The sequence below is a fragment of the Anthonomus grandis genome, chromosome 11 (assembly GCF_022605725.1).
Source record: "Anthonomus grandis grandis chromosome 11, icAntGran1.3, whole genome shotgun sequence".
In the NCBI taxonomy this organism is placed as follows: Eukaryota; Metazoa; Arthropoda; class Insecta; order Coleoptera; family Curculionidae; genus Anthonomus; species Anthonomus grandis.
In genome coordinates, this window is record NC_065556.1 from 18,254,891 (window position 1) to 18,274,552 (window position 19,662).

General features: G+C 30.3%; 2 protein-coding genes across 2 annotated transcripts; one reads left to right on the plus strand and one right to left on the minus strand.

Moving 5' to 3' along the window:
• The first annotated feature begins 412 nt into the window (after positions 1-412).
• Positions 413-11,468, plus strand: LOC126742192 (uncharacterized). Its single transcript, XM_050448783.1, has 9 exons — positions 413-711; positions 764-1,277; positions 4,883-5,104; positions 5,159-5,290; positions 5,344-5,514; positions 5,572-5,691; positions 5,749-5,836; positions 5,909-6,008; positions 11,325-11,468. The coding sequence occupies exons 1-9, from the start codon at positions 564-566 to the stop codon at positions 11,357-11,359; spliced, it is 1,530 nt and encodes a 509-aa protein (XP_050304740.1). The 5' UTR covers positions 413-563; the 3' UTR covers positions 11,360-11,468.
• A 241-nt stretch (positions 11,469-11,709) lies between these two features.
• Positions 11,710-19,221, minus strand: LOC126742193 (4-hydroxyphenylpyruvate dioxygenase). Its single transcript, XM_050448784.1, has 11 exons — positions 19,148-19,221; positions 18,275-18,301; positions 17,995-18,057; positions 13,729-13,833; positions 13,549-13,674; positions 13,399-13,488; positions 13,239-13,339; positions 12,990-13,182; positions 12,220-12,337; positions 11,920-12,161; positions 11,710-11,865 (listed from the first exon to the last, which is right to left on the minus strand). The coding sequence occupies exons 1-11, from the start codon at positions 19,148-19,150 to the stop codon at positions 11,791-11,793; spliced, it is 1,143 nt and encodes a 380-aa protein (XP_050304741.1). The 5' UTR covers positions 19,151-19,221; the 3' UTR covers positions 11,710-11,790.
• Between the last annotated feature and the right edge of the window lie 441 nt (positions 19,222-19,662).

Below are 19,662 nucleotides of genomic sequence, written 5' to 3' on the forward strand. Positions count from 1 at the left end.
CAAATGACAGTATTGACAAGTTACAGATTTCACTGTTGCCGAATAATTTTAATTTAAATTATTGGTCTTATATAAGTTTTTAAAACAAATAAATGTTAAAAAAAAGAATAAACATTATAAAGTATAGTAAATACAATATATTAACAATATAAATGTATAATTATTTAAACATCTATATAAACTAAAACTAAAATAAAAATTTAAATTTGCGAAAATGAATTTAAAGTTTACACAAGGTCTAAATGTTCTTTTAGGCCTATATTAAGCCAATATATTATCAAAATATTTATTATTAAAATAATAGAGGCATATAGGTATATTTTATTATTTTTGAAATAAATGGCAACAGTGGTGCCAGTCGTTTGCTTACTACAGATACGAGATATCAACGTCAACAGCAAACAGCTGTTTCCCTCCTGTTTGTTACTAAATGTCAAAACATTCCTTGGTTTTATTGACTATTCTCGTTTTCCCGGTTAGATCTGAAAATTTGAATTTTCCCGTTTTCCTGCATGTTTAACTCGTAAACTATTTAAAGATTTTCTAATCCATCTAGTTAGGAAATGGATATTGATACTGCAAGTCCTAATGGACTGCAGCAATGGCAGGACCTATTTGATGAAAAAGTATCTAAAGTCTACAAGGAAGAACCACTTGGAGTTTTAAAGAATCTTGCCATGATCCTATTTACCATTGACAGGGAAATGAAAAGTAAGTTGTATGTTTATTATGATGTCTTTAGTAAACTCGCTAATACCCCTAGGAGTTCAAGATATGTTACATGGCGATGTTTTACACATCAGAAACATGGTAATTGATTCACATTTAGGTTCAGAATCAGACAAACAGAGTTCACAAGAAGACATCACAATGCTAGGTAACATGCTAACTGATCTTAAATCAATACCTCAATCGATAGATTCTCCTGAACCATTTCCAAATAAAGCCCAAACAAAAACTGTATTATCCCCCAATTACTCGGACAATAAAATTGACTTAACATTCGATTGTGATAGTAGTATCACAAGATATTCAGATATGATCAATACAAGCCCAGAACTAAAGAATACTAGATACAAGGACTATAAAAGGAAGCTTAGAAGGAAAAGGAAGATAGATTGTGATGCTAATCCTACTAATAATTTGTTAAGTGGACTGAGGGATTCTGTTATCTTGGATGATAGCTCTTTTAAAGAGAATAATGATGAAATTGATGCTTCTTTGGAATTTTTTAAACATGTACCGCCTCAAGTTGAAAAAGAAAAGAATTTAATCAGGTATGTATAAAATAGACAATTTATGTTTAAAATTATTACTCTCTGAACCATTCACCTTTATTTCATGTTTGACATAAAATTGTAAAATTCTTATCCACTGTTGCTTTTAAAATTCCTCTTTCCATTTGAAACAAATTAGTTTTATTTAGATAAAACATATAATAAACTACTATTATAAAAAGCTTAACTACCACTAAATATTTCCTGAAATTACCTACCTAACACTTTAATTATATAATAGCCTTATTGTACAAATATGGATGTGAAAAAGTTAATCTGGCAAATATGTTTTATTTTTGTTATTACAAACCCTAATCACATATTTTTGTGTGATACTAAGAGGCCAAATGACACTTGCACTTGCACTACCTCGGGCACTCAATCTGTGCATCAAAACAGATTCCACCATTGATTGATCATTTTAAGTGAATTTATATTGACAATGATATGTCATCCCGTCTGGATGTGGGTGTACCCCAGGGTTCTGTCTAAGACCTATATTGTTCCTGCTATATGTCAATGATATCTCTCAAATTCCAATTAGGGGCAAATTTACTATCTTTGCGGATGATACAACATTACTTTGGCATGACAGACACTGACACCAAGAGGTTAAAGAATATTGTTGATGAAGATTTAATTCTTGTAAAGTTAAAGTCATGGTGTGAATCTAATAGATTAACTTTTAATATTTCTAAAACTAATATTTAAACTTTTAAATGTAACCTTGGAACTGTCACTTTGCAAAATGAAACAATAAGTGCTTCTGAAAAATGCAAATTTTTGGGCCTGACGATTGATAAGCAATTAAAATTTGAAAATCATATCTCCTCTTTAATAGGGAAGTTATCATCCAACTGTTATGCTATTAGAGTAATAACACATTCTCTGGGACTTGATGTAGCTAAAATTGCCTACCATGCTCTTATTGAGTCTCATCTGAGATATGGTATTGTGTTTTGGGGTGTGTGCTCTCAGTATTTGTTCAGCTCTCTATTTATTTTGCAAAAAACAGCCATACGCTACATGTGTGCAGCTCCCTTTTGTAGCCCCTGTACGCCATTATTTTTAAAACACTCTGTCCTGACATTGCCATGCCTTTTTATTTTAGAGACTGTTTGTCTTATCGACAAAAAATATAGCCATCAGCTTGGCCTCCCCTCCTCTGGTTACAATCTCCGAACAACCTTCTCTTTACCTCTGCCTATCCCAAAAAGTGAGCAGATTAAGTCCTCTTTTGTGTACGGGGGCATAAGGCTTTTTAACCACCTATCCCTTTATATAAGGCTAATAAATTGTGAAAAACGTTTTCGGAAAAATATAAGGAATCTTTTGCTTGCTAAAGCATTTTATTTTCTAGACGAGTTTTTAAATACAATTTTTTGGCAGTGAAGAGTTTTGCGCAGCGTAATGTGACTTCTTACTACCTTTTCTTTGGGTGTGTTCTATATTCTATGTATGTAAGAATTGTTAAAATTTTTATATTTTTGTAAAGATTATGTTGTCAACTATCTTTAAGGTTTTGTATAATGCTTTGTTAACAACAGATGATGTTACATAACAATAAAGCTATTTTTGACATTGACTTTGACTATAGAAAGGATTTCTCGTAAGTGGTAGAATTTATAAATTGTTTTTTGAATTTAACAATTTACATAAATATTCATGAATATTCCTAATATCTGGCAATGGTACATTGTTTTTATTGCTCAATGAAAATGGCATGTATAGAGTTTTTTTAACATTCATTGTTAGAAGATGCTGATATAGCAATAATTGAACTTTTTGATAAATATTCTTCTGCTGTATGAAAGATGCTATTCCAACATGTAGCCCTGGCTAAAATAACTGTGTCATTGGCATAACATACACATTAGTATTGATTGCAGGTACAGCTCTGCACAGACCATTTATAAAAAGAGTAAATAAAACTCCAACATGATGCCTTGTGGCACCCCAATCTCTACATTAAGCATTTTACTAAAAGCATTATTTATCTTTACTCCCTGTAATCTTTTTGTTAAATAGGATTTACGAGGTCAAATACAAGACCTCTGGTTCCAACATTTTCTAGTTTTTTCAATAAAATTGGATGAGGTACAATATCGTATGGCCAAGATAAAAAAAAATCCAAGGATTTATATTTATTGTTGAAGTTCCTTACTATATTTTGTAATAGGAATGTTACTAACATCTTCTGTACTCACCCTGGAACAAAAACCATATTGAAAACTTGAGGAAATATGTTAGGCATTTAAGAACTTATCCAGTCTTAATGTCAGAAGTTTTTATAGCTATTGGTCTATAGTTTTCCTTGTTTATTCTATCAACTGTTTTTTAGGCAGGAGCAATGGTAGTTATTTTCAATAAATTAGGGAAATTTTAAACATTTTAATAAAGGCTTATGATTATCTTTTAATATGCTCGCTGAGATATTATCTTCACCGCTTGACGAATCTTTAGAGAATTTATTACACATATTGATAGACTTTATTTCTGATAATGGATTGGAAAATAGAGATTCTGGAGTAATTTTTGCAGCCAGGTCCCTTCCAATATTGCCAAAATAATACATAAATGAGTTGGCAATTTCAGTTTGGTCATAAGTTAATGAATTATCTTATTTAATAACAGAAATTGGTTTTTCATTATTGACAAATGATTTCAAGATTAGGGATATCAAACTAGATACTGATAGCATTCTATAGTTGATGTAATAATTACGAAAAATAATATGAGAATTATAGTAAGGGGACGCATACTCAAGCAAGGAAGGAATCAAAGAGCAATAATATATTAAGTAATTAAATCAATAAAGTAATTTGGAACAGTAAGGTCAATTATTAGTGTGGTCTTGGATATACACTACTTCTAGTGATGTATACAAGATCACACATTCTTCTGTTCATCCAAAATATGGGACAAAAAAGTTATTTCACCTAAATCTTTAACTGTATCAATTGACCTAAGTTCATTTTATTAGAACAACTAAACTAAACACATATACACTTATTTACATTTATTTCCCGCCTATTGCTATTACACCATTCAGTAATATTATTGAAATCCAATTTGAAGTAGCTTAGCATCAAGATTTGACTCAATGAGTTTATACAGTTTAAAATTATCAGCAAAAGAAATATGCTTTGAATGAACAATTACATCTCACAAAACTCTTATGAACAAGTTAAAAAAGACAGGGTATGCGAAACTTGAGGCATACCTGCAGATACTTCAATACCATTAGAAATATACTGCAGTAAGTAAGATTACAAATTAGTCACCGGAGATCTACCCTGAAAAAACCATGCTGATGATCACTTTACCAATTGCTTATAGAGTCATGAACATTGCACAGAAAACAACTTGTCAAACAGAAACAGCTTAGGAATTACAGACTGAATACACACGCCTTGATACTTACAAATATTAGTTCTATCGCTACTTTTATGAATTAGTGTTAAAAAGCATACCTTACAATAATCAGGAAATTTGCCTGATCTTCAAAAAAAGATTGAAAACGTGATGCAAAAAAAGAGATGGGTCCTTTTTTTTTTTAAATTACAAGTATAATAATTACAGAAACTGAGTATATTATATTTTAGCAAAACTCTTGAAGAGTGCCAAATTAAAGTTACCCCTAGAAAATCAGAAGATTTTGATTTTTCTGTGATACAAGGCACCCCTGTCCTAAAACCTGCTATGTCTATGAAAAAAGACTCAAAAAGCTCATCCTTTCCCCCCAGAAGGAAAGCTAGCAAGAAACCTGATCTTACATTAACCCAAATGATAGTAACTAATAAAGAAAAGACTGAATGTAAAAAAAGGTGAGTACAAATCAAAAAGGAAAATTAAAAAATTAAAAAAAACATATATCTTAGATTAGGCCAAAAGAAAACAAATTGTGACAACTCTACGATACAAAGCAGTTCTGGTATCCAGAGCACGGATGTTTTGAAGACTAATCGAATGTTTACTGAGCAAAAAAATAGCAATGAGACTTCCAAAAAAGCGTAAGTCCTGAAGATAGAATACATATTAAGAAAAAATAACGAGACTTTTTTAGTAATGTTTGCACAAAAACGCCACTAATTCAACCAAAGGAAGGTGAAAAATCTGTAAGTATATCAATGATGGTTGATCTGTTAAATGAAGAATCAAGTGATTCAACCAAAAATATCAATTTTGATCCTAGTTCAAGCAAGGATGAAACGCAGGATCTGTCAAGTAGCATAAGGTATATAAATCATAAATGGCAAACTATTTTATTAATTATTCCACATTTATGTTTCAGATTTGAAGATTTTGAGGATGAGTCTTCGCTGAACAGCGGCATGCTTGACGCCTTAACAACAATTGAGACACCAGAAAAAAGTTGTCCAGATTTGAATGATTTTCTGGCAAAAGCTCAAAAGTAAGTATAAGTCTAAATATCCAATTTGTTTCTATTGAGAATGGATATATTTACTAGTGTTCCTGTTGAATTACAAGCTGCACCTGTTATTAGAGGCAAAGCGAGACAAAAACTACCCGGTTGGGCTTGCAAAGAATGTGAAACGGTAAATATTAACTTTAGAGTTTTGCAAAAAGTTTATTTTAAGAATAGAGAATGAATACTTAATTATTTTTAGTTTTATAAGAACCAAGGGCTGGAACCAAACGAAATATTGGCTTTAAATAAATGTACAAAGCACCGAGGTGTATACAAACCTAGAGAAGATACTTTGCCTGGTAAGAACATTTTACGATTAATTTTTTTAATCAAGTTAATTCAGGAGTGACCGTGTAAGCTTTAGTTTTGGATATATTTGTGCTATTTTTATGTAATAATATGCAATATTGGGTTAAGTAATTGAAACACTAAATGAATTATTTTATTATTGTACCTATAAGTAAGTTATATATTTAATAACGCAACTTACATTTTAAAAACAACTGTGACTTAGAGGGTATAAGAAGGATTAAGTATTTTTATACAATGTGCTATCCCCAATCAGTATGGAATTCAGTCATCTAAAGATAGTCAGAACGTCACTTTCAGGTTCTTGGATTTGTATATCTGTCTGTGAATTACAAGATGGGATGTTCTATGATACATTTTTGTCAAAATTAAGTTTTTTTGTTAATAGATTCATTATAGAGCTCTACATGTCACTATTCTTTTAATTTAAAAAAAAAAGCATGTATTGTTTGTGATTAATATCGATGCAAAGTTTACAAATATGCATGAGAGAATTGAGCCGATTTTCAGTGTGGAATGGTTCTTTACCAATGCGTTTCTGCGATTCTGGTTTTAACCAAAATAGGAGAAAACGTGACTTGGGTTAAACTTTCGGTTATACAGTCAAGAAGAAGGCTATGCTTAGATTGTAAAAAATTGATTGAGAATTGCGATATAATGTGCGCCCTTTATAAATTAAGAAAAATAAATACCCATTAGTTTTAAATTATCAAGGAGAACAAGTAGTAATACGCTACTTAGTAAAAAAAAAAGTTAAATAAAAGGAGGGAAAATTTAAAATTACTTCCGGCAGAGACAACCAAAGAGACGTGCAACTAGATAGAAATTTTTATCTTATTGTTGTTGCTCTCTTTAATCTGTATATTTTGTATTTCGTTGTCTCTCTCTTACCTTATAAAAGGTGAGCTAAGGTGGCGCCACAATACTAATCTTTCGCAATGCTAAATGTATTTAATTATCAGAGCAGTCAAGAGAAAACATTCTTCCATCTCCGTCTAAATGAATGCAAAAATACGGGATAGCTTGTGTCCAATTCTCTAGTATTTCTAAAATTATAATTAAGTAATCCTTGCTCAACATGAACACGTGAATTTCAATATGGCTGAATAGTTGTTGTTGCTGATTGATGTTTTGTTTTACATCAATAGTTGATATTTTGGACGAGTGCTTAAATTTTACGTATTTTATTACCTACCGGATTTAGGTAAACTTGGTTACAGTAGTTAGTAGTTGTAGTTTTTTGTAGGATGCAGTTTTTAGTGTTTTGACTTGTGTTAGGAACAGAAATATGTTAATTAAGGTAATTGTAAAGGCTGTAGTTAAAATAGGTATTCCGTGGAGGTTCAAAAGGAAAAATTAAGAGATTTACAAAAAAAAAAACATTTAAAAAAAATTAAAAAACTAACATAAATAGTCAAATGAATTTAATTTTTATAATATAACTTAAAATAATTACAAGAATATCATTTTTTCGGACTATCTGTGCTGACTATTTGCTGCTATTTTAAATTTAGCTGTAATCTTTCTGTTTTTTTCTTTCAATTAACTTTTCTTGATTAAAAAAATACCGCATCATAAATAAGGAAACATGTGTATATGTATTTCATACACATAGAAATTGAACAGTATATTCATTATTATAGAATAGAACAGACTTATCTATTCTTTACTAATTAGTAGAAAAACAGTTTTACCACTTTACCAAATCAATTTAATTTTTTCTGGATACCTGTTTCGCTAACGATGTTAGCATCTTCAGCAAAACATTAAATTTTTTTTATTTTAAAAGTGTTACAACAAAGGATAAATTTTTTGGAATATTATTATAGTACTGTGATAATTAAAATGTTTCTATATTTTAATTGCATTTATGTATATGCATGTCACTGTTACCATCTTAAATTATAAATTATGAAAATAATTAAGAAAATGCATGCACATATTATAGTAATACCATATACTGAAAATACAATACAAAATGTTTCAGAATTATATTTAGTTTATTTAGTTCCCGAATTTAAATTTTGATTGCATTGTTTTAATTAAAGTCTGTCATTGTTCTGAGCAATTAAAAACATATCAATAACTTTTTATTTGTTTTAATTAAAATCAGCCGTTCTGTCTCAGAACATAATTATGATGTTCTGACTTCTGAGACATAAGATTTTAATTAAAATAAATAATTAAATGCTTAATAGCGGAGGTTTGAATTATGGCGGCAAACGCTATCTGCGCCGTCTACGTTTACCTTTCACGAAGAGAGACAAAGATGGAAAATAATCGGATATTTTATTAGCGCACAGTTGCGCGTCTCTTTGGTTGTCTCTGCTTCCGGCAATAAGGTGTTTATTGCTTCACCCATGCAAATGTACATGACCATTATACATAATTTATTTTAGATCCAATAAAAGCATTTTTATTCGAGAGAAAAGAGTAGCTAAGGCTCTGGAAAATCAAAAAATTCGACTTCATTTTTTAATCAAACAGAAAAGAAAAAACAAAAACATAAACTCTTTAATTCCTAATAACAAATTCATTTCAGAGACTGTTTCTTTAAATGAGAATTTTTAAGTGGTGGGGGAACAATACGTCACACTTACCTGTCAAAGTTGTCAACCAAAAGAGTAACCGCGGTTCTTACCAATTCAACGTTGAAAATCGGCTTTGTAGGACACAAGAACCGATTTTAGGCGAATAACCAAAGTAAAAACCAATATGTTTTTACCAATTTCCGATTGGTATTTGCCAAAACGTTTAGGTGCTGTTAGTTTTTAAAAAGTGACGTCGTCAATCTACTGTCAAAGTTGTCACCAACATTAGCGGTAAATACCCAACTGCCTAGTAGTTTTTCATTTTTGGTTAAATGGTTATTTGATCCTTAAAAAAAAAATAAAAATAAAGTCTGAATTTATATACGTTGTACTCTATTAGCCGAAGTTCTGTTGAAGGCACTTTATTAGAAGGGACATATTTCTCCTTCAAATCAAGAATTATTTCTTGCGTTTCAGAATAAAGTGGAATAATTAGGTCCAAGTTACTCTGTAAGAACAAGCAGTCCAAGATACTATTGATACACCAGAATATTTTCAGATCATCAGCATAAGCTAGTCTAAGGCAGGAAATCAATTCTATAAGATCATTAACATAAAAGATAAAAAGAAGTGGGCCGAGATTGGATCCCTGTGGGACTCCAGAAGTTGAAACAAAGGTATTAGATCTGTAACCTTCCAACCGTGCTGATCTATAGAGAGTAGTGATTGAACTTGGAGAAGAATTCTGTTATAAACAATAGTTTCAAAAGTTTTGGAAAAATTGCAAAGTATGGAGATAGGTCGGTAGTTGTCGATTCTGTTTTTATCGTCTTTTTTATGAATTGGTATTACTTTAGCACATTTCCAGACGCATGGAAATTTGCCAGTTTTCAAAATAAGGTTAAAAATATGACATAAAGGTTGACAAAGGACAAACATGCAGTCTTTAGCCACAAAACTTGGAACACCATCTGGACCGACTGTCAACTTGTTTTTTAGCCTCCGACTAGCAGCAATGAGGTCAATGAGGTCTGAGGAATTAGAAGGAGGATAGGTTTCTGCGAGGTTGATTGGATCTTTATAGGCATTCTGAAAAAGTTTGGCAAAAGCTGGAACAATATTTTCTGTTCCTTGAAAAGAATTACTATTGGCATCGCACATGATAGACGGAAGTGAAGAGTGACCTTTCTTAGCTCTAACAAAATACCAAAACGATGAGGGATCAGTGACAATGTTCTCCTCGGCTTGGATCACAAATGAGTTATAGGCCTCATGGGCTTGAGATTTTACTGTCTGACTAAGCCTGTTGTATCTGGAAAGATTAAATTCAGTTGGAGAGGATCTATAATCACGATATGCTTTTTCCTTCTTAAAGATATTAGAAATAATTTGTTTTGAAAACCATACTGGAAATCGCCGTCGTCTTGAATGAATAATGCAGATGAATAATGCAGTTTTCGGAAAAAACTATGGAAAACGTGAGGAAATACAAAGATGTTGAAGTAGTAACTACTTGGCTCGGTCGATATGGAGCAAAAAATTACATTTCAAAACCTAATTTCCATAGTTTAACCATTTTTGATGATGACATGGTTATAATTGAAATGTCAAGGTTAAATATTAAATTTAATAAACCTATATATGCAGGTTTTAGTATTTTAGAAACGTTGTTTTAAAGGTGCTGAAGCAGCAAAAGCTGAATCAAGTCTTTTGTAAAGTTCCTTGCAAGCGCTGTCAACGTCATATGGTGAATAACATTATATAGTGAAGGCAACATTGCATACTTTTACATATTTCATACGTCTCGTAGAAGATTGCGAATTTTATGTCACTGTTTGTGGCATTTAAAATAATGAGCAGAAATATCAAGGATAAATATCAGCCATCGTAGACCATACACAGACAGAAAGTCGATAGCAAAACAATTTTTACCATGAGTAATATGTGAATCTAAGTCTTTTAGGTTTCAAATATTAAACTTGGATCTAAATGAATTACCAGAAGTCATCGTAAATTTCATGTGATCTTCAAAAAGCGGTTATACTCCCGAAGCAGCTGCTATAACTTCAGCATTACTAAGCGTTAATTATTCATTCTCAGTATTATAAAAATTAAGTTTTTTTGGAATAGCACTGTTAGCATCAAATTATATTTGAACATAAATAATATTATGAGCTTTAATATTGTTAATATACAACTCCTTTTTCCCCTATTTCTTTCTAAATTGATTTAGAAACAAACAATTTTAATACTTTTACATTATCAACTACAAATTGGTTGCAGCTCATATTTCATTCTTACCCATATCTTTTTCTCGTAGTTGCCGAGACTCTGAAATTGTAAAGGGATCCAAGCTATTATTACCGAAAAAAGTGCTGTTTAAGTAGTATTTATGTCTTAAAATTAACCGTAATTATAGGAAATAATCACTGTTATAAGTATCAGATTTAATTACAGAATTGGATGCAGCGACCCCATTAATACCCCAAAAACTGTGTTTTAAAGCTAAAAAAGTAGTTCTATTAAATACAAAATAGAAAAGTAAAACTTGATTTTCTCGGATTAACTCAAATGCAGTTAGCCATATTTATGCTTTACACGGCAGATATATAACCTTGTATAGTTTATCATAGTAAAATTGAAAAAAAAATTAATAGTTTTTACCCTCTTTACTGACAATATTGTATATTATTTATTTTATAGCCAAAGTACTAGAAGGACCATTAAAATACGCGCTTCTCTGGCTAAAACACTCATCTAAAAATCATTTTTTAGGTTATTGGGACATGGATCTACGAACCCAAGAATGAATGAAATATTTAAGCCTTTTATATATTTTTGTTAATGAAAATACATAATTTTATAAGCAAATTAATTATGTTTTATATTTAAAGTGAATAAAATCATTTATATTTTAAACTAGTATTTTATTTTAAACTAAGACTCGTTCCTTTAAACTTAAAATGGAATAAAGATAAGATATAATATATTTTTTAAATAATTAGGCAACTTAATACTAAATATCTCAGCAACTTGTTTTATAATAGACTGACCTTAATTTCATAGTTTTGTTGGTGACACTTAATTTATACCTTAGACTATATAGAAGATATAATATATAGAAAATTAATAATATCGGTTATAATATAAAATACATGAGGGATTACCAAATCATGTATTTACTACAATATAATGTAAGATATATAGATAATATATTAAAAACCATTAAATAAGTAGTTTTTTACAGATTTCCTCTTTTAGCCTGTTCCAGTTCAATGGATTCAAAGAGCGACTTGAAATTTCCAGCACCAAATCCCTAAAATTTAACAAAACTGTAATTATTGGCCTTTTTAACCTACTGCCATCTTACATTGTGATTTCTTCTCTGTATAACCTCTAAGAAAACGGTGGGTCGATCCTGCAAATTTTTAGTAAAAATCTGCAATAAATAACCGTTTTCATCGTAGTCGATCAAGATTTTTAAGTCCTGCAGGATCTGTAGTTCCTCAGCTATTTTTACTCTACTTGACTTTAGTTTGTCCCTTAGAATATCGTAGTACGTGTCTGGAACTTCTAGGAATTCCACACCTCGAGATTTCAGGTTTTTCACCTGTACCAAAAAATTATTCGTTATTAATGATTTTTTTTGTTGAAAAGATTATACTTGCAGCAGTAATTATATCCTGAGTGTTCAAGGCAATATGCTGAACTCCCGCACCTCCATAGTAATCAACGTATTCCTGTATTTGACTCTTCTTTTTGCCTGGAGCTGGTTCGTTTATAGGCACCTAGAAAGAGGATTTTAGGGTCAAATTCAGTTAAATGAAAAATTGAAAAAATCATTTACGCCACTATATTTTTGTTTGAGTAAAACTTAAATTGTAATTATTCTTTTGATGTTGGTTGGAGATGTATGCTGCATATCCATTTTTTATCGTTTTAAATTTTGCCTTTCAGTTTCTAATTTAAGCCATTTAAAATCAATAGTTTCATATTCGGATTTTAAACTAATCTCTATTTTTTTAGTTATAGATTTATTTCAGAAAGTCATTTTTTATCGAGGCTGTAAGGTCTTTTACATATTTATTATTTATTTTATTCGGGTAGTTGACATCACTTTTCAATTCCTCCATCAACAGTAAGTTGTAGTAAATTTGTAAATTATTTTTGAAAATTTTCCTGTCGGTCTCAATAACTTTTTATTTTTCTTCCACACCAGAAATGAAATGAAAATTGAGTTTACTGTCCTGGAAAATCTGACATTTTTTAAATTATTCCTGACAGTTGCACTAATTTTATGTTAATTTTTGAATATTTTCCAGCCTAGACTAAATTAGAATTTGACATTAATTTCCTGTAAAATCTGTCATTATTTATTTCCTTTAGGTCCTACCAAGATATTTGAATATTTTTTTTTGAATTCAGATGTTAAATGCCTACCTTGACATTTTCTTCCCAATTTGCCATAACAATGCTTCTTAAAGCAGAGTATTCGGTGAATACTTGGCTATCGTCAACAGACCAAAATCTGTGGAATTGCAAAACATTTTCGTACCATTTGGCTACAGATTGCATCTCGCCATCTGGCTGGTTTCCCACTACGTGGTCTATAAAGTCCAAATTTACCGGGGGTCTAAAGACAATATTTGATTAAAATAAATGTGGATTTAGTATGTTTTAAAAACTTACAATTGTTGACTCAGATTATCCTCGGGCAGCATGCAATATCCCGGTAGGAAAGGTCCTGTATAAAGAGATCTGTCTATGAAAGTGTGAACTGTATCTCCATACTGCAAGAAAATTACAAATTGAACTTATTATTATTTTAATAAAAGTTTATTGCTCCCACCGTTTTGATAGATGCAAATCTGACTTTTCCATTGAAGTCAGATTCTTCCCAAATGTCCTTAACGATTTCTGCACCCTTTTCTTTTGCGTTCTGTAAAAGTTTTCTAATATAATTTATGTATACGTTTATACATGTATAAGTTCTAGGTACCTTGACGATCCCTTCCAAGTTTTCCACGGAAAACGCGACATATTTCACTCCATCTCCATGCTTTACCAAATGATTATTAAAATCCTCATCATTGCCTTTGTAAGCCGAAGTAAACACAAAGGTTACCTTAATGGGAAATTTTGTATAATTTTTATTTCTATTTATATAGAGAATACTTACGTTATTCTGTCTGACCACGTGTGAGGCGAATTTTCTCTCTCCAGTTTCTAAGCCTTTGTAAGCTAAAGGTTTGAATCCTAGGCGGGTTATGTAGTAGCTGGCAGCCTGGAAATACTATATCTTAGAATATATTTTGGAAAATTATTGAATTTACTTGTAGTTCTATGAATTTTTCTCTCTAAAATAACCATATTCCAGGAGTGTGCTGAAATAACGTGCTTGAGAGAGAAAGTATCAAGATTTTTTATTTCGTCCAAGAATATAATTAATTAATCAAGCTACGTATCCACTTAATATATGTTGGTGACTATAAGGTGGAATTGATTTATCTCTCTTGCCATCCTGACAAACTCTTTTATCGTCCTAAACTTTTTTATAGTCTAGTTCACTGTCTGATGTTTCTTGCACATGACAACTGTTTTCTCCCAATTCTACTTTTTCTTTTTATTTGTGTCTGAAGATGTCACCAAGGAAAGCCGTTTTTTCTTGTTTAATACTTATAAATAATTATTTCTCTGTTCTTATGAACTCTCAATATTTCTTTATTTGTTGGTCCAAGGTACTCTTAGTAGCTGTTCGTAAGTCATGTTCTTTCATGAACGCCGCACAAGCCATCTCAATTATGTATCTAATATCTTTCTCCAGTCCGTATGTAGCCAGTTTCCCAGATACTTGAACTGTGTTACACTTTCTATATTCTGATGAATTACGTGACTTGCAACATTTGCATATACTTATATTTTTTCTGCTGATTATTATAAGTTTGCTTTTTTCTCGTTTATGTTTATCCTTCATTTATTGCTGCTATTATTTAGGCTCGTAGTCCCTGGTTAGTCTCCAACTATCTGTCGGAGTTTTTCAATATCATTAGCAATAAGGACGGTGTCCTCTGCATATCGTATGTTTGTGATTGGCAACCCTTTAACTTTCACTCTTATTTCTTGATCTTCAATAGTTTCTCTAAATATGTCTCCCGGGTATAGATTAAAAAGCAGAGGAGATAAGAGGCATCTTTGGCCGACTCCTCTTCCAATTTCAATATTTTCAGTAGTAATATGTTGTAATACTTGCCGATTGCCTCCAGTATAAAATTTGAGATGCTGAGATAATATATATCTGTCAGTTCGTCTCAAAATCTGTTTTGAGTGTTGAACGCTGTTGAATGTATTCTCATAATCTACAAAGCATAGAAATATCTGTTTGTTGAGATTTCGACAGTTTTATATCAGGATTTGAAGTTCGAAAAACGTCTTATATTCGGCTTGAAGCTGACTGAGGCTCCTATTTATCTCACACACATGTTTTATTCTTCTTTGTGTTATTTTGGGAAAACAGTTTTAAGTAGCGGTTCACCCTTCCGTCTACTTTCTTATTTTTTGCTTCTATTAAAGCTTTCCTTATCATTGGTTCGTATAAACGTGTGTTCGATTGGTTACTTATCAGTAATTTACGAGAATCGTCAGCGAATAAATCCATAATGTATACTTTACATAGTCGTTTCTTATCTTGTTCCTCTATTATGAACTTCCCTATGTCATCTGTAAGTCTTGTTTGAGGACAATTTCTATATACACAGGAGCTTCTATTATTTTTTTGTGCTCCTTCCGAGCACAAAAAAATATTTCTATTTTCTCTATTGTAGTTATTCAATACTCTTGTCAAATTTTCAATCGTTACAATTCCAGTAGTTGCTGTTCCATCTCATTGTTCCTTATTCGTTCGAGTTCCTTGTGCTAATCTAACATTCTTCTCTGGTAGTCTGAATGTGTCCGGTTTGGTTGATCATCTTTAGGGCTCTTCAGTTTCATGATTATCCCCAAACGACAATGATCGGATGGTACATCTGCATCCGAATAAGTTTGTGCCTCTATAATACTTCTGCTAAATCTCTTATTGAAATTGATAATTTGGATGCAATGAAGGCGACGCGTATTGATGGTGTTGATATGAAGATAATTAAATGTGCAAGAGCAGTACAATCCCAATTCTCTGCAAAATCATGAATCATGAAACTTTTTCAAGTGGGGAAGTTCCTACAAAAATTGGGATAGCTAAGATAGCTAAACTCCGACCTATTTTTAAGGGCGGCGATAAAGATAATACTCACAATTACCGTCTAGTCTCAGTGCTTCAACCCATCTTTTCCAAGATATTTGAGAGTGTGGTTAATAACAGGCTTACTTCATAATTATCTTAATAAGCACACATTTTTTGTAGGTATCAGTATAGCTTCCGTGAGTCGAGTGACACCATTTCGGCAACGGTTGATGTAACAATAGAAATTCAAATCTCAAATAAATCATAGTGAAAAGACTGCAGTAATGTCTCTTGATCTACGGGGGGCATTTGACACTGTTGACTATTACATTATGTTGGGTAAGTTGAAACGGATGAAATGGGATAAAATTAATGGTTGCGAGTAATGTTTTTAGGATTGTCTGGTGTCGCTGTCTATATAGGATGCAAGGAATGTGTTCGTGATTTGAAACTTTTCTTCTTGGCAGAATTGTATTAAACTGTATCCTTTGTTATTTCTTTCTCCTAGGCCCCAGGGGCCAAGTATTCCTTCGACTATTTCTACTCTTCCCACCTTAGCATTAAAAATTTCCTAAATGATGTTCAGGTCATCCGGTTTGATATATTTTAGTAGTCTTTTGATATCTTCATAAAATGATTTTATTTCCTTCTCGGGTTTCTCTAGGGTTTTAGAATATACTTGGATGATGTTTACGTTGATGTTTATTGCTCTTGCTTTGCCAGAAAGACACTTGAAGTAATTTTTTTTAACAACAGAAAAAACAGGAAAATTTGCTTTTTTTGTAGTTTGGTAATATTATCAAATTTGCTATACGCAAAGAGGAGTTGCTCCCAAAGTAAAAGTTAATTTTTATCCTAATTAAACACGATTAAAATACAAATATCTTTAAAGAGTATTCTAAGAGTGTACTGAAATCATGGTAAGTTCTCAGGATATGCATAGGAGAAATTACCTCTTACATGATACAATTATGATTAAAATATAAGATGTAATGCGTAAAGAACTATTTATTTATTTTTTTTAATAAAAGGTTGATTTTTAAAATTTTTTTCAATTAGAAAATAAACATTAGAATTCTGATGAAATAGTTAAAAAAAAGAGGTCAAGTCTTCATCTTTTTCAATTTTCAAATTAATTAGAAAAAAAAACAATTCACTCTCAAAACAATGGATTTTTGACTAAAAGCCATTAAAGTAAAAAAATTGACTAGTAGGCGTATTTGTACTGTAGAACAAGAATATATTTATATACTCGTATTTGTTTTAAATAATTTATTTAAAGTAATACATATGGTCAGAAATGAAATAGGATTTTGGGCTTTGGAATTCAATCAACCAGACACTTTGATATATATATGTATGCACTAAGTTGTCTGGTAGTCTCATTTTACCTAAATTAAAATATTGGGCCTGGACTAACTGCATTAAAAGGATTCGATGAAAGTTTCTTAAATACCAACACTTTAGAAAGCTTGGACACGGATTGTATAATTTTTCTTTCTAAAATTAGTAGAAATCAAGTACCACGTCAAAAAATACTTTCTACTTAGATTTTCCTAATACTAATATATAATTCTCCTTGTTCAATAAATATGCTTCTAATAATTATATCTACGAAGTTTCGTTAAGATAATTGAAAGTGATAACATAGAAATTGATGTTAATTGTAAAATGATAGTTGCTTAATTATTTATTGTTTTTTCATAGTTCTATAACAGTAAAAGCTTATCATTGTTTAAGATATTTTATATTTTATAATCTTATTATATTTAGCGCAATAACATCCATATAGTAGAGAAGTTTGGTAATCGTAATTTTTGCTGCTGTTGATATTTTAATGAATAAACGACAATAAATTATTTATCGCACTTTTATAGGAATTTTTAAATGAAAACAGAAGATTAAAAGCTTATAATGCTATTTAAATTTAATTCAAATTCAAATATACCTCGCATCTAACTTAAATTTATTTTATAGGCTCCTTGGAACGTCCTAGGAATTTTTTAATTAATTAATATCAATTTTGGAAAAAGTCAACTTATGGAAATCTCTTTTTTCCTGTACAATAAACTAAATTTATAAAAGTGTACCACAAAATATTTCTGGACAAAGGTGCATAAAAAATTGTACTTCCGCATCATTTCCTGTTGAAATATCGAGTCAAAATTCTACCACATTTTAGTTATTTATGATAAATTAATTCTAATATTTGTGGAATATGTATTTTACCTGTTTGGCATTACCAACGTAGAATTCCAAATGATCGAAAGCTAGGAATCTTCCATTTGTGGGCTGAAACAGGTTGAAGGAAAAATGAGTATTCCACTTACATATTATTTTAATTACTATTCTATTTGAATACTTAAATATTTCATTTTTAAATTTTAATTTTGATTTGCTTAAAATGCTACTCATAAAGTCACAATTTTTTCTTTCATGTTTTAACTATATAATTTTAATTAAATTTAATTTATTTATAACATGAGTAGTGAAAGATCAGCTTACTTACCTTTGGCCCTTTATCAGTGTATGATGTCTGAAATAAAATAAAATATTATTGAACAAAAGTAGATAACTTAATAACTAAAATTAAGTTTTTTTACGTTTTAAAATTTTTCTGCAAAGGAAATATAGTTTATTTGGGGATGAATGATATAAGAAATAAATTCAATTATTAAATAATTTAAAAATTAATAACAAATGACCTTCAAATTTAGGTTGGTATATCAAAAATGTATAATATTTTAGAGACGCAAGTTTTTTCAGAAGATCAAGGGGAGTAATTCCCCCAATTGTTCAGTTGGTAATAAAAGAAAAATGAGTAAAAAAAAATATATTAACTCAGTTATATAAACTTAAGAAATAGGTTATATCAAAATATACTATTTAACACGAAAAGAAAAGAGCATTGAGTTAATAATATGCAAACATATAACTCAAAAAGAATAATTATAAGATATAGGAAAAAAAAATTTTCATTAATAAACCATACAGACTATAGCCATATAAACCAAGCACATAAACAAAAAGATCTAGCATAAAAAATTATTAAAAATCAAGTTATTTAAGCAAGCAAATTTTTTCTATAACTAATTTTTTTAAAGTTTGACGGTTCAATTAGATAGTAATTATGTCTAGTAATTTAATTAAAATACAACAATAATTAGTTAGAGTTTATTGAGTTTTACTACATAGCAAGTATCATATTTTAACACAAAGACTTTCTAATTTTTAACATCCTGTATATAATAAAGTTGTTACCAATTGCTTGGGGTTTTTGTGGAAAATTTGTTAACGCACTTTATAAAACTTTTCATAGACTATATGAACTAAAGTGAAATCTAACAATATTTTTGCTTAATAACATTATTATAGTACCTACCATTCTCACATATTAAACAAATTAGTAGAACTACTGAGTCGCCACCTCCTCTTGTCGATTTATATAAGCTTGGACCAAATGGATCTGAGAAGAATTTTATTTATAATCGAGAAATCGACCAATCGCGAATTATCTACTTCGCCGTTTTAATTTTTCTTATTTTTTCTCTACGTAGTATAATTTCTTATTTTGAATATTTATGGGGTTCGTTACGTAGGCGACACACCTATTTATTGAAATATGTTATACATTCGTATGTATTTAAAAAAAACTAATAAAACTAATTAATTTTTGTTTAAAATTTTGCAAAACGAAGTTGCCATTATGTGCTATTTTTTATTAATTGCTATTGAAACATTAGAATTTTCTCGAACTTTTAGGAAAAATTTCTAGGTTTAATACGTTTTTGTTATTATATTAGAAAAAAGTTTATTTTTCTTTAGTTTTTTACAGAGTTTCCTCTTTAGAGGTCTTGTGTGACTTTTGCTTAATGAAAAAAATGTTCCTACTACCAT

Excerpts from the sequence above, each read along its gene's own strand:
- LOC126742192 (XM_050448783.1), top strand. The coding sequence starts at position 564 with ATGGATATTGATACTGCAAGTCCTAATGGACTGCAGCAATGGCAGGAC. Across the intron at positions 1,278-4,882 it reads AAAGAAAAGAATTTAATCAG|CAAAACTCTTGAAGAGTGCC; the intron begins GTATGTATAAAA and ends ATTATATTTTAG. Across the intron at positions 6,009-11,324 it reads TAGAGAAGATACTTTGCCTG|GTTATTGGGACATGGATCTA; the intron begins GTAAGAACATTT and ends ATCATTTTTTAG.
- LOC126742193 (XM_050448784.1), bottom strand. Across the intron at positions 13,834-17,994 it reads ACGTTGGTAATGCCAAACAG|GCTGCCAGCTACTACATAAC; the intron begins GTAAAATACATA and ends TAGTATTTCCAG. Across the intron at positions 13,675-13,728 it reads ACGTGGTCAGACAGAATAAC|GTAACCTTTGTGTTTACTTC; the intron begins GTAAGTATTCTC and ends TTTCCCATTAAG.